The sequence below is a fragment of the Puma concolor genome, chromosome B4 (genome assembly GCF_028749965.1).
Source record: "Puma concolor isolate L17-30 chromosome B4, mPumCon1.1.hap2, whole genome shotgun sequence".
In the NCBI taxonomy this organism is placed as follows: domain Eukaryota; kingdom Metazoa; phylum Chordata; class Mammalia; order Carnivora; family Felidae; genus Puma; species Puma concolor.
Window position 1 is genome coordinate 49250718 of NC_141673.1, and position 12272 is coordinate 49262989.

Below are 12272 nucleotides of genomic sequence, written 5' to 3' on the forward strand. Positions count from 1 at the left end.
ATTTCTGGGTTCTCTATTCTGTTCCATTGATCTGAGTGTCTGTTTTTGTGCCACTACCATACTGTCTTGATCATTATAGCTTTGTAATACAGCTTGAAGTCTGGGATTGTGATGCCTCCTGCTTTGGTTTTCTTTTTCAAGATTGCTTTGGCTATTTGGGGTCTTTTCTGGTTCCATACAAATTTTAGGATTATTTGTTGTAGCTCTGTGAAGAATGATGGTGTTATTTTGATAAGGATTGCATTGAATATGTAGATTGCTTTGGGTAGTATGGACATTTTAACAATATTTGTTCTTCCTATCCAGGAGCATGGAATCTTTTTCCATTTTTGTGTGTCTTCTTCAATTTCTTTCATAAGCTTTCTATAGTTTTCAGTGTATAGATTTTTCACCTCTTTGGTTAGATTTATTCCTAGGTATTTTATGTTTTTTGGTGCAATTGTAAATAGGATCGATCCCTTGATTCCTCTTTCTGTTGCTTCATTGTTGTTGTATAGGAATGCAACTGATTTCTGTGCATTGATTTTATATCCTGCAACTTTGCTGAATTCATGAATCAGTTCTAGCAGTTTTTTGGTGGAATCTTGGGTTTTCCATATAGAGTATCATGTCATCTGCAAAGAGTGAAAGTTTGACCTCCTCCTGGCCAATTTGGATGCCTTTTATTTCTTTGTGTTGTCTGATCGCTGAGGCTAAGACTTACAATACTACGTTAAATAACAGTGGTGAGAGTGGACATCCCTGTCTTGTTCCTGACCTTAGGGGGAAAGCTCTCAGTTTTTCCCCATTGAGGATGATATTAGCATTGGGTCTTTCATATATGGCTTTTATGATCTCGAGGTATGATCCTTCTATCCCTATTTTCTTGAGGGTTTTTATCAAGAAAGGATGCTGTATTTTGTCAAACGCTTTCTCTGCATGTATTGAGAGGATCATATGGTTCGTGTCCTTTCTTTTATTGACGTGATGAATCACATTTATTGTTTTGAGGATATTGAACCAGCCCTGTATTCCAGGTATAAATCCCACTTGGTTGTGGTGAATATTTTTTTTAATGTATTGTTGGATCCAGTTGGGTAATCTCTTGCTGAGGATTTTTGCATCCATGTTCATCAGGGAAATTGGTCTATAGTTCTTTTTAGTGGGGGTCTCTGCCTGGTTTTGGAATCAAGGTAATGCTGGCTTCATAGAAAGAGTTTGGAAGTTTTCCTTCTATTTCTAATTTTTGGAATAGCTTCAAGAGAATAGGTGTTAACTCTTCCTTAAATGTTTGGTAGAATTCCCCTGGAAGGCCAACTGCCTCTGGACTCTTGTTTTTTGGGAGATTTTTGATTCCTAATTCAGTTTCTTTACTGGTTATGGGTGACAATATTTTTGAATGTGGGTTTTATACACCTTGAGGTAAAAAGGCAAGTTCTAGGCCAATTCCTCAGGTCCAGTTCCTTTTCCCCTCGCTCCCCTCTAAGGTCAGGATTCCTGTGCTCCTCTCCAGCTCCAACTCCCACCCTTCCTTTGACTGGGAAATTCACAAGCAGAATGTCCTGCTGGCCCCTGTATCTGGCTTTCCTAACCATTAGCATGGCACCAACACCACCAGATTCTCTGGAAGCACAAGGCTGTGGATGTCCTAATGCAGGTGCAAAGTGAACCACAACATGGTAAGATAGAGGAGACAGCCTAGGGAAGGGAAAAGGTACAGTGAGATTCAGGCCCAGTGTTTTGTCTCTGGGAGTTCTGAACCAGAACTAAGGGTACCAGTGCTGACAGGGACCCTCCTTCACTCTTGAAGATTTGGGGACTAAAATTCTAACAGCTGCATTGAGACTGGCTCCCAATAGGAACAGAGATATTTTTGCCTATGGCTTCAAATACATGTTGTTTGTTAGGAACATTGATTGCTTAGTAGGAACATGCTTATGGTGATGCACTTGTCCATGTTCCACTTTAGGGAAGGATAGTTGCCTCCTGTCTGTGTGCTATACTGTGACCTCCACTGGAGGGAGCTGCCTTACCCAAGGTCATGTTCTTTCTAGGGAAGCCCATTATATAGCCCAGCACAGGGCATGTCTCACAGGCTCTTTTAGTTCTGGACTCCCCATGGGGTTAGTTGAGGTTGTCAGGGCTGCTTTAAACCTGACTTCTACCCAGTCCTGCTCCCTTGCCCTCCCTTCCACAGATGTTGATCCCAAGGGCCTTCAGTAATAAACATTCAACACCTTCAACTTCATCTCAGGGTCCATCTCTTTCTCCCAGAGCCCAGCCTGTAAGACTCTGTTTCCATGTCACCAATATTTGTCCACATCTCTATTTTGCAGTTGTCTCCTCTGCCATTCTCTTTGACCTCACCAATTTATACCTGGTTTATCCATTTACTGTCATTTTATAGTGTTTTGAGAGGGAATAGAGATAAATGCAAATATATAACTCACCACTGTATTGGTCAGAGTTAAACTGCAGAGAACATAACTAACTCAGATATTTAAAGCAGAGAGGGTATTTTCAGGGTATTCAGTGTTGAGGCAGATTTACTGAAAAAAATAGACCTAAATTTTCATTCCTCCTCTATAATGTGACTTTGTGACTCCTCCCATCAAGGGTTGACTCTGTTTCCCTACTCTTTTTTTTTTTTTTTTTAAGTTTATGTACTTTGAGAGAGAAACAGAGAGAGCAGGAGCAGAGGAGAGGCAGAGAGAGAAGGAGAGAGAGAATCCCAACCTTGCACTGTCAGTGCGAAGCCCGATGTGGGGCTTGAACTCACAAACCGTGAGATCACGACCTGAGCCAAGACCAAGAGTCAGATGCTTAACAGACTGAGCCACCCCTGTTTCCCTAGTCTTAAATCTGGGTTGGCTGTTTGGCTTGCTTTGGCCAGTGGAATGTGGTAGAAGTGATAAGTGATGGTGTGCTGGTTCTAAACCTAATCCTCAAGAGGCCTTGCATACTTTGCTCTCCCTCTTAGTACCCTCCTATCCCATGAGAATAATCCAGGCTGGCCTGCTGGAAGGTGAGGGAGCAATGATGAGTTTTCCTACTTGAGGTCGTTGGAGACCAGCCAGCTTCTAGTTTACCCACCAAATAACCACTGAGCAAGCTCAGTGAGGTCAGCCAAGCTCAACCTAGGCTACTAGAACTGGCCAGCTGACCCATAGAGTCATGAGCAATACTAAATGGTTATTGTTTTAAGCCACTCCTTTTGGGGGTGTTTGTTATACAGTATTATTGTAGCAATAGATGACTGACACAAAGTGGCTTACAGAATCCTTGGGAATGCAGAGGAGTAAATTCTAGAAGAGACAGATAGACTCACTAATGTCAGGAAGTTGTAGAACCAGGAAATTCAATGTTAAGTTAATAATAAGCCACCTCTCTAAGTCCTGGCTCCAGAAATCGGTCACTGCTGTGGTGACCAGGAAGCTGCTGATAGAGCTACCTTTTCATAACCATGCTATTGCTGCTACTGCCATAACTTACTGCTGCTACCGCCATAACCACAACAGTTGCTTATGCTTTGTCTTTCTTTCTCCCATCTAATTCAATTTATGCAAGTGCTTCTCATCAGCAAAATGTAAGTTACACCTGACCATCAGCTGCAAAGGGGTCTAGTGTCAAAGGGACTTTAGCTTTCTAGCTTCTGCAGTGCATGAGAAGGAGGCTGGAATGGATTTGGAGTGTCAGCCTCAGTATCTGCCACAGCTATGATTAACTCAAATGAAAAGGATTCCTAAAACTTATTCTGTAAGTTGTGCTCCGTGATATTGAAACAATTTCTTTAAATTCATTGTGCAGTATTTCACAATTGGCATATCACTATACTGTCAAACATTATTAATTCAATTACTGGAAGCTGAGAGAATGAACCACATAGTACTAAGATTTTATGAACTCATTGCTCCAGCAAAACCCAAATGAATGTTTTAAGGGAATCAACAATTATTAAGTCACTAAGGAGAGGAAAACTGATTTATGTTCTGAAAAATTCTTAGTCCCTTATTGGTATTTGATATAGAGTTACTAATAGAACAGTGATTTCAGTAGGAATAATGGCAGGCATTTGGTCTTGACCTGAAGTTATTAAGGTGCCTATATACTACATGATAAAAGAATATTTCAAAATTTATTTTGGAGTAGAGATTTAGAAGGTTCTCAGGAAGACAGTGGATACTGTCCTCTGGTCTGACCTTAAGACACGACACCTGGTTTTAAGTGGTCAGAGAATTAATGCTTCCAAATCTACAGAGTTAGTGATTCCAGAAAAATCTGTGTCCTTGTGGATACTTTCCTAGCGATGGTGACTTAGGACAATAATCACTGACGAAAAGGGAAGGCAATTTTTTGATAACAAAATCATCAACAGTGAAGGCGTTAAAATGAAAAGAATTATGTGCCTTCAAATTTTGTTCTCTGTGTCTTGTTCAGTGGAGGCACAACATGTTATTATGGTATGGAGGCTTGCAGTGACTTATGCCTTACTAAGAATTACTTTCTTTATTCAGTCATGGCCTTGTATGGCTAGAAGTCCCTCAGGCTCACCAAAAAAAAAAAGGAAAAAAGTTCATGTTGTCAAGAGAACCTGGAGTCCCTCCAAAAGGTGCCCCATTGATTCAAAAGCCAGACACTTCTTTGTCAACAAAGGCATCCCACGGCGAAAAGTCTGGAGGATAAATTGCACTTGGCTCATCGGTAAGTCTTAATCACACACCCTGTTTATTTGATTCTTACTGAAACTAATGTGAAGTATCAGCAATTTTGCTTCTGAAACAGAATCCATTGATTTAATTTTGTCATTTTTCTTTTCAGTCGTGTAATCAGAAATTCATTCACGTGAGGAAAAAGCAGTTAAAACTTATGGAAAAATGCCAAAGAAAGCGGCTGTCTGACTGATTGCTTTTTGGCAGAGGCTGAGATCAAGATTTACCAAGGAAAGCCCACGTATATGACCCAAGAGGAAGTTACAGAGCTCAAGAGCATTACTAAGCCTGGAAACTGGAATTTCAGTTACCTTGCAAGGTATTTCAGAAAAAATCACATATATGCAAACATAAGGCTGATGCATCACTGTGTTGATTGTAGGGTGGTTTCTAAAACAGCTTTACTCTGATTTCTAAAGCAGCCAGGGAAAATAAGATAACAGAGAGCAAGTAACTTACCTTTTTGAGACCCAATCTTGAGCAAATGTTAGTTCTGGCCTGGATTCAGCTACCTAGGGCAGAACAAAAGAGAAAGTGAAAGGTTCTCTCGATCAGGTGTTTCCCAGGATGGAACTTAAAAGCAGCTCTGTTATCCTGTCTGCTCTTTAGTCTGCAGTCTTGGATCAAACTTTCTGGCACTAGATTTAAAAGCATCTTCAGAATACCAGAGTGCTCACATTTAGCTCCTTTCTTGAATCCTTCTATCATTTCCTGTGTTCTTTGTGTGTATGTCTGTTCCTTCATTCAACTGTAATCAGATTTGAAACAGGCTGTATCTTACTCTTCTTTGTATCTTCTTTCTTCAACCCTTTGATAGTATTTTGCTTATATGCAGTATATTTTTGTTTGTAAAATAAAAATATGGTTAGAGGCACATATAGATTCAACACAAATACAAATTTGAATACAAATACAAATTCTCCAATGTTTCAATTGCTGCTTTGAAAATGATAGGAGATTGTTAGGTTTGTGGAGTGACTGACTTCTTGTTTTTAATTTAATGGGTAGTATATTTATATTTAAAGTGCAAATAAAAGTTGTTTTTAAAGGATTTTGATATATTTTTGTCTCTAAAAGAGAAAACAGACCTATTGCAATATATGTAAATCAAAGTAAATCTAGAAAGAGTCAAAGGCGTTATTTCACGCGAAGAGAATAGTTGTAGTAGCTATCAATACCTTAAAGTCTCCATATATTTATAAGCTGTATGAAATGTTCTTCATCTTCATAGCTGCTACTAATAGAGTTGGACTTATGAATGAGGGAAAAAGTGTCTGTGAATGATAACATCATTTTTCTTCTTTTGTCTTTCTCTTATGCCAACTGATGGTATACTATACACACCTGTAACTTGCCTTTTTTTTGAACTCCTTCCATGTTAGCTCATTAAAAAAAAATGCTTCTTTCTTTTAAAGGGTTGGATAGGTAGAAGTTACTAAGTTACCGTCTTTCACTTTCAATCTTACCTTTCGGGCTGTGCAGATCCTTTGGATCCTGCTGACTAACTCCCTCTAGGTCTGCTAAGAGAGGACACTAGAGACCAGAATGCCTGCTTTCACTCGCTTTTTGCTCTCAGCAGCACCTTAATGATGACTGTTTTCTCCATGGTAGTAGTTGGTTCAGTCTCCAACTTTTTCTTTCTTTTCTTTTCTTTTTTTTCTTTTCTTTTCTTTCTTTCTTTCATTCACTCTCTCTTCCTTCCTTCCTTCCTTCCCTCCCTTTCTGTCATTCCCAGGGGCAGCCTCACTTTGTTCCCTAAGAGGCACCAGTACCAGCTGGGCAGAGGTCTCGCCAACTCCCTGAGGCCTCTAGGGCAAACCTCTGTGTTTCAGTAACATCAACATTTCCCTTTGCTTTTCCAACCTCAGGGGTGTGAGCTGCTTTCTGGAATTACTATCCTGTTTCTCCTTTTAGCTTTTCAAAGTTCTCTAGTAACTCATTAACCAATAGTTTATGTTAAGCTTTCTTTTTGGAAATGCCTCTGATAGTTTCAGTTTTCCCAGCCAGACCCTGATGGATATAACACTTGACACCAGAAGCGGGTCTGACCCACCTGGACCTGCTGGGGTGGAAGCCCTAGGGAGCAGAGCGGCCTGCACTGTCATCTGGGCCTGCTGCATAGCCTGTTCTTGCTCTGGGCCCTGGAGGAAACACAATACATCTAACTAGTCCCCTGCAGATGGACATTTAAGTTGTTTCCAATACAGTAAACAACCTTCAATAGATAATTTTCACATATGGGCAAGTATATTTATAAGATAAAGTTATAAAAGTAGAATTGCTGGGTCAAAGGACTGCAAAATTGTCCTTCATTAGAGGTGGTACCAATTTAATCTCTCACAGATAATTAAGAGAAATCTATTTGCATGAGAAACAGAGACATCAACAAAGGGAAGAGGGAGCCAGGTATGACACTCTCGTCCTAGGAAGAGAGGCTTGGCTGTGGAAGGGAGAAGCTCATCTAGAATAGAATGTCATAGAATGACACAGAATGAAACCTATCACTTGAGGATTACTTTCTGGCCCAGGCTCCATGGAATTCCCTTTGGAGAGAGGGAAGGCTGAAATACAAATGGAAAAACCCTCCATGACACTTTGATACTCACTTAATAGAGGGTAACACAAAAAGGAGAGGGAGGTGCCTTGTCACAGATCACCAGCAGGACTGGGCAGTCGGAGGACGCTTCATGCTGTGCCCAGTGGAGGCTCAGTACTCAGCACTTGTGGCTGTGGTGGCCAGCAGCAAGAGTGACACATGCAGATGTGTGGCTACTGAAATGAGAGGCAGTGTTGCCCTGCGTACTGTATGTGGTAGCTGTAAGCACATGTGAGACACCTCCCGGGACTCCCCCAAACACTTGGGTGGAACTTTGTAGGTGCTGGGTCTGTTTCTTGCAGTAGTAGTGTAAAAGCTGGTAAAACACAGGCTATAGGCTCATATACTAAGGTTGTCCCTTTTTGCATGTCTACGTCTTTGCCTCATAAACTTGAGGAGGCTTTCATTTAAGAATAACAAAGCAAAGTACTCTTCTTCCTTGAGTCCCTTTAGCACCTCTCAGCCAACCCCGGTTGTGACTCCGTTATTTTTCCCATCTGCCGCTCTTGTCCTTTATTCCCTTCTCAGCAGAGCCCTACTGCAGTTACCATGGTCCTTGTTTAGCAGACAGGCTACATTCTACATGCCTGCTTTTACTGACTTCGCCTCAGCCTTCTGTCCTAACAAAGCTGTATATACAACCAGAGCTGTGTTTTTCCTACTCTGTGCAATCTGGACTGTTTTCCTGAAGAGGACCTCCTTCAGTTTATGTTCCGCTGTGTCTTGTTGGTGCCATTCTCAATTTACACGACAGAGATGCTGTCATCACCAATTAACATTTATCAAGGGCCCCCTGGATGCATGGCCACATAGGGGCTAATTTAATATTCTCTTTGTTTCAGGTATCAGGTGGCTCTTTCAAATGAATTTTTAAGTATCTCAGTGATGATGAAGAAGAACAGAGACATCAATTAGGATTCAGGAAGACAAGTCTTTGCAGAAAATGCTTAGAGCATCAAGGATTGTTATTAATATTTGAAAGTTTAAAAGAGGGTATACTTTTCTTTAGTCAACAAATGACAAAAGTAAAGGCACTATTTTCACTGTTCCTGGAAGAAGCTGGGCAGTATTCCATTCAGACATCTGCCCTGTGATCGTCCCGTTTTCCTCTTTATTTCAGTCCTTCTAATCTCCAAGGGTGAGTCCGAATATTTCTTCCTGAGGCTTCTTTTAATCATCTCTACCCTTAAGGACAACTCCCTCCTCCAACTCCTGTAGCCCTTATCATCATACCTGCCATTTGAAAATTTAGCACAATGATACATTATACATTATTGAATAAATATATGTTCATTCTCTGCAAGTATGTTAGAGAACTGTCCGGACAATTTATTTCTTTCCCAGCACAGTGTTCTGTCAATGGGAGAATCTCAAAAAATACTTACTGATGATGATGGCAAGTCTATTGAAATTAGATGCAATTTTATTTTTTTAAATGAATGAGAGGAGAGACAACGCTGAAGCTTTAGAAGCTGAGACTCACAAGCATCATTAATGTTTTCTAATATTAAGAACTATACTTTTTTTTTTTGCGGGGGCGGGGTAGTGGGAGGCAAAAACATCACTGAAAGTAAGCAGTTTATCTTTCAAGAGTAAATATTTTTTTTTTTTTTTTTTTTGGCCTGCCTAAGCAATACTTCTTTTTAGCCTATCCCTTTTGATGCGACAGTAAGTGATGTAACATGGCTGTCAGTTGTAGGACCTGATATTCAGGAGAACAGACCTGAACATTCTCATTTCAGAAAAAGAAAACATTTCGGTTTCGTCACAGATTTGGAATTAAGAACACACCTTCATGTTTTCTGACGTCACGAACCCGGCCCAGCGAGGCCGGTGACATACGAATCCCACCGGCAGGTACACCTACAGCCGCACACGACCCTCAAAACCAGCAGCCGCTGAGCTCTCCCCAGGACGAAGCTCCCGCGGGGCCCCACCCACCCGGTTCCGGGAACCTCATTGGCCAGTCTTCCGCCCGCCATTTCTGTTAGTCGCCGGGATTTGTCACGGGAGGCGGGCGTCCCCCATTCGGGCACTGATTGGTCGAATCTTAATGACGGCAAGAAGTTCTCGGGGTCTCTATTGGTTCTTAAACCTCAGAATGGGCGGAGAAAGGCAGAGCGTAGGGGCTCAAGGAGGGAAGCGCGGAGTGCGCCGGCGCGTAGTCTGGGACGCCAGGCTGAGGATTTTGCTAGGGAACCGACTGTTGTCGCCCCGCCCCCTCGGGGCTTTTTGTCCCGTTAACTGTCGGAGTGGCGGGGGCTCTAGCGCCGAGCGACATGCCGGTGCGCTTCAAGGTGAGGCCGTGGTCTCCAGATCCGAAGTCTGCTGTGGGGGGGGGGGGGGGGGGGGAAGTCATGGTGGGGCGGGTGCAGGCGCGGGGGCCGCGCTGGCTTTCTGCGCGGCGCTCCTGGGCCCCGCAATGCCTGTCAGCTCCCGAGCCTGCTTGCCAAGATCCTGAGGGATGCTTGCTTCCTCCACCTAGCTCCCTCTCCGCTCACACACATTTCCGAGTTGCAGTATGGAGGCGTTTGGTGGTGTTGAGAGAGATTGATTTTGGAGGGCACAGGGGAGTGGTGATGGAAGGAGGGCGCTTTGTAATGGGATCTAAGGTGGCTTCAGATTGGGACACCTGTAGCCCATCTCACATCTCAGCCTTTTACCCTCCGCCCCCTACCTGCCCTTTAAAACTTTAAAGTGCCTATGTCTTTTAAAGGATCGAGAAATGGGACCCTGGCTAGGTAAAGATAGGGTGTAAGAAATATACAGTTTTCATAGTTGTGCGTAAGTTTCAGGTAGGTGGTAGGTGTCAGGGTCAGGCACCCATCAGCATAACAGTTGACCACAGCCTTCCACAAACCCTGTTTTATTCTTTTATCTTAAGGGCTTGTATCCAGAATGGGACGGGAATTCGTCTTTGGTTGACTTTACAACATTTCGAGAGGTACTAGGCCTAATACCTGATACTGTGTACTCATTGCCGGCGTAATCAGTAAGGATAATTATAGCGATGGGGATTTAGATTGTCACCTGTTATCAGACAAGAGCTCAGGCTTTGGAACCAGACAACCAGCAAAAAGGTAGCTGCTCAGGGAGTCGGATTCCTGCCAGCATCTGCCTCAAGTGGTTGTGAGGATTAAAGGATAGAAGACATGTGAACTGCTTAGCACAGGGCTGGGTAAATATTAGTTGTTATTAGGGAGCTCTTCTGTGTTTATCAATCTCCAGGCTTTCAACTCATGGTTGAACTCATCGTTCCGAAATTATTTTACTGATGTCTTTTTTTTAAAACAACGTCCATTAATTGCGTTGTACTTAAATTTTATTTTGTATCTCAGGGGCTGAGTGAATACCAGAGAAACTTTCTGTGGAAAAAGTCATATTTGTCAGAGTCCTATAATCCCTCGGTGGGGAGAAGGTACCCATGGGCTGGACTTAGATCGGATCAATTAGGTAAGCTGAACAAACTAATAGTCGTTGTAACTTAAATAAAGCTTGGGGTTAAGTTTGCAAAAATGATGAAGATTTGTGAAGCATTGTTCCATTGGTCTGGTTGACATATTTGTTTAACAGCTATTTACTGAGGGCTTGCTATAGGCCAGGACTATTCCCAGCTTCTAGGGACATAGCCTTGAATCAGACAAAGACCCTTAATTGTGGGCAAAAAAAGTAAACAAGTAACTCAATAAATAAACTAGGGGACTTCAAGTTGTTATAGGCTAGCATATAGATAACTTGTGGGGAGGGGTGGGTTGGAGGGAAGCCACTTTAGCTTCAGTGGTCAAGAAAGGCCTTTCTGAGGAGTCATACTTGAGCTGAGATGGGATGGCTGAGAGCAGTCAAGCCTGGGGAGGTGTTCTCCCAAGGTCTTGAGGAAGGGAAACTTAGATTAAGTAGCTTGCCCAAAGTTCATAGCTAGTAATGGCAAAACCATGATGTGAAATCAAATCTGTTTTGTTGAAAGCCCATGAGTTCAGAGGCTGTATTTTTGTCATCACACATGTTTCCTCCTGGTATCCCAGGGAAGTCAGCCCTAGGCCAAGGTTTCCCAGAGAACAGTGCAGAGGAAAAGAAACAGAGTGACTTTATCCTACCTGCCTGTTTCACTGGCCCGCACTAGAATAGAAGATCTCGAAGAGCAAGGGCTCTGGTTGTCTTCCTGCCTAGTAGATGACACCTCCTCCAGTGCTTATGCAAACCAGTGTTTGAATGAATGAACGTGAGTTTGGACCTCCATTAGCTTTGATCTTGGGAAAATTTGCCCTCTTTTACCAGGTGGGGTTTAGGAAGCCCATTGCACAGGATTGCTGGGAGGGATTAAATGAGATATTCCTTGTTAAGGGGCAGGTGCATATATACAGATGAGTGCTTGGGGCCTCACATGTGAGCATGCTTTATGCATGGTATGTATGTCCCTCAAATATTAGATATTTGAAGCCAAGAAAAGAAAAGACGTATGAGAAATAAGCATAATTTTCCCAAGCCTAGGAAATTAGTAAAATGAGGAGAGGGTTTCTGGGATTAGATTTGGAGAAAAAAAGGGAAAAGTGGGCTAGAGTCAGTGGCTCTCGGTTCCTCTGAAGCATCAGGATCCTTTGCCCAGAGCCTGACTTCAAACACTGGATGTCTCTGCTTCTTGGGCAAGATGGTGCTCAGTCCTCCAAATGACTCGAAATTCTACAAATTTGAGACTCTATTAGATTAATACAAAATAAATCTTAAAGTATATATATCCCACTGATGGCCTGTTATGATACTGCGGAATTGGTTAACCAGACTGTTGTGCCCATAACATTGTAGCTTAGATCAGTTACATTTGAGGGTGGGTATGTTGAGACAAGACTGGGAGCAAAGCCACTTTAGAGTATGGTACATTATGAAAGCAGGAATGGTCTGGGGAGATATGTGAATGGGAAATAATTAGATTAGGGGGAGGGGCAGAGTGAGAACTTCAGAAAGGCAGGTGGGAGGAATAACAGCCATTTTAC

General features: G+C 42.4%; 1 protein-coding gene and 2 long non-coding RNA genes across 6 annotated transcripts in view; 2 read left to right on the forward strand and 1 right to left on the reverse strand.

Annotated features, from left to right (window-relative positions):
* The window catches only part of LOC147579052 (uncharacterized), a 136891-nt gene extending 128186 nt beyond the window's left edge, over window positions 1-8705 (forward strand). For 2 of the 3 annotated variants that reach the window (XR_015253495.1, XR_015253496.1), the window contains exons 2-4: window positions 4494-4680; window positions 4798-5007; window positions 8127-8691. This is a non-coding gene — a long non-coding RNA (uncharacterized LOC147579052). Of the gene's footprint in view, window positions 1-4493; window positions 4681-4797; window positions 5008-8126 lie in introns of all 3 variants that reach the window. The other variant, XR_015253494.1, reaches the window with a different exon arrangement.
* The window catches only part of LOC147579051 (uncharacterized), a 173707-nt gene extending 164498 nt beyond the window's left edge, over window positions 1-9209 (reverse strand). The window contains exons 1-2 of the long non-coding RNA XR_015253497.1: window positions 9076-9209; window positions 5148-5200 (exon numbers count right to left, since the gene is read on the reverse strand). This is a non-coding gene — a long non-coding RNA (uncharacterized LOC147579051). The remainder of the gene's footprint in view (window positions 1-5147; window positions 5201-9075) is intronic.
* A 214-nt stretch (window positions 9210-9423) lies between these two features.
* SAXO6 (stabilizer of axonemal microtubules 6) overlaps window positions 9424-12272 on the forward strand; it is a 33424-nt gene continuing 30575 nt past the window's right edge. For both annotated transcript variants that reach the window (XM_086712858.1, XM_086712859.1), the window contains exons 1-2: window positions 9424-9581; window positions 10623-10737. In XM_086712858.1, the coding sequence (XP_086568984.1) occupies window positions 9564-9581; window positions 10623-10737 (133 nt within the window). In that variant the 5' untranslated portion in view covers window positions 9424-9563. The remainder of the gene's footprint in view (window positions 9582-10622; window positions 10738-12272) is intronic.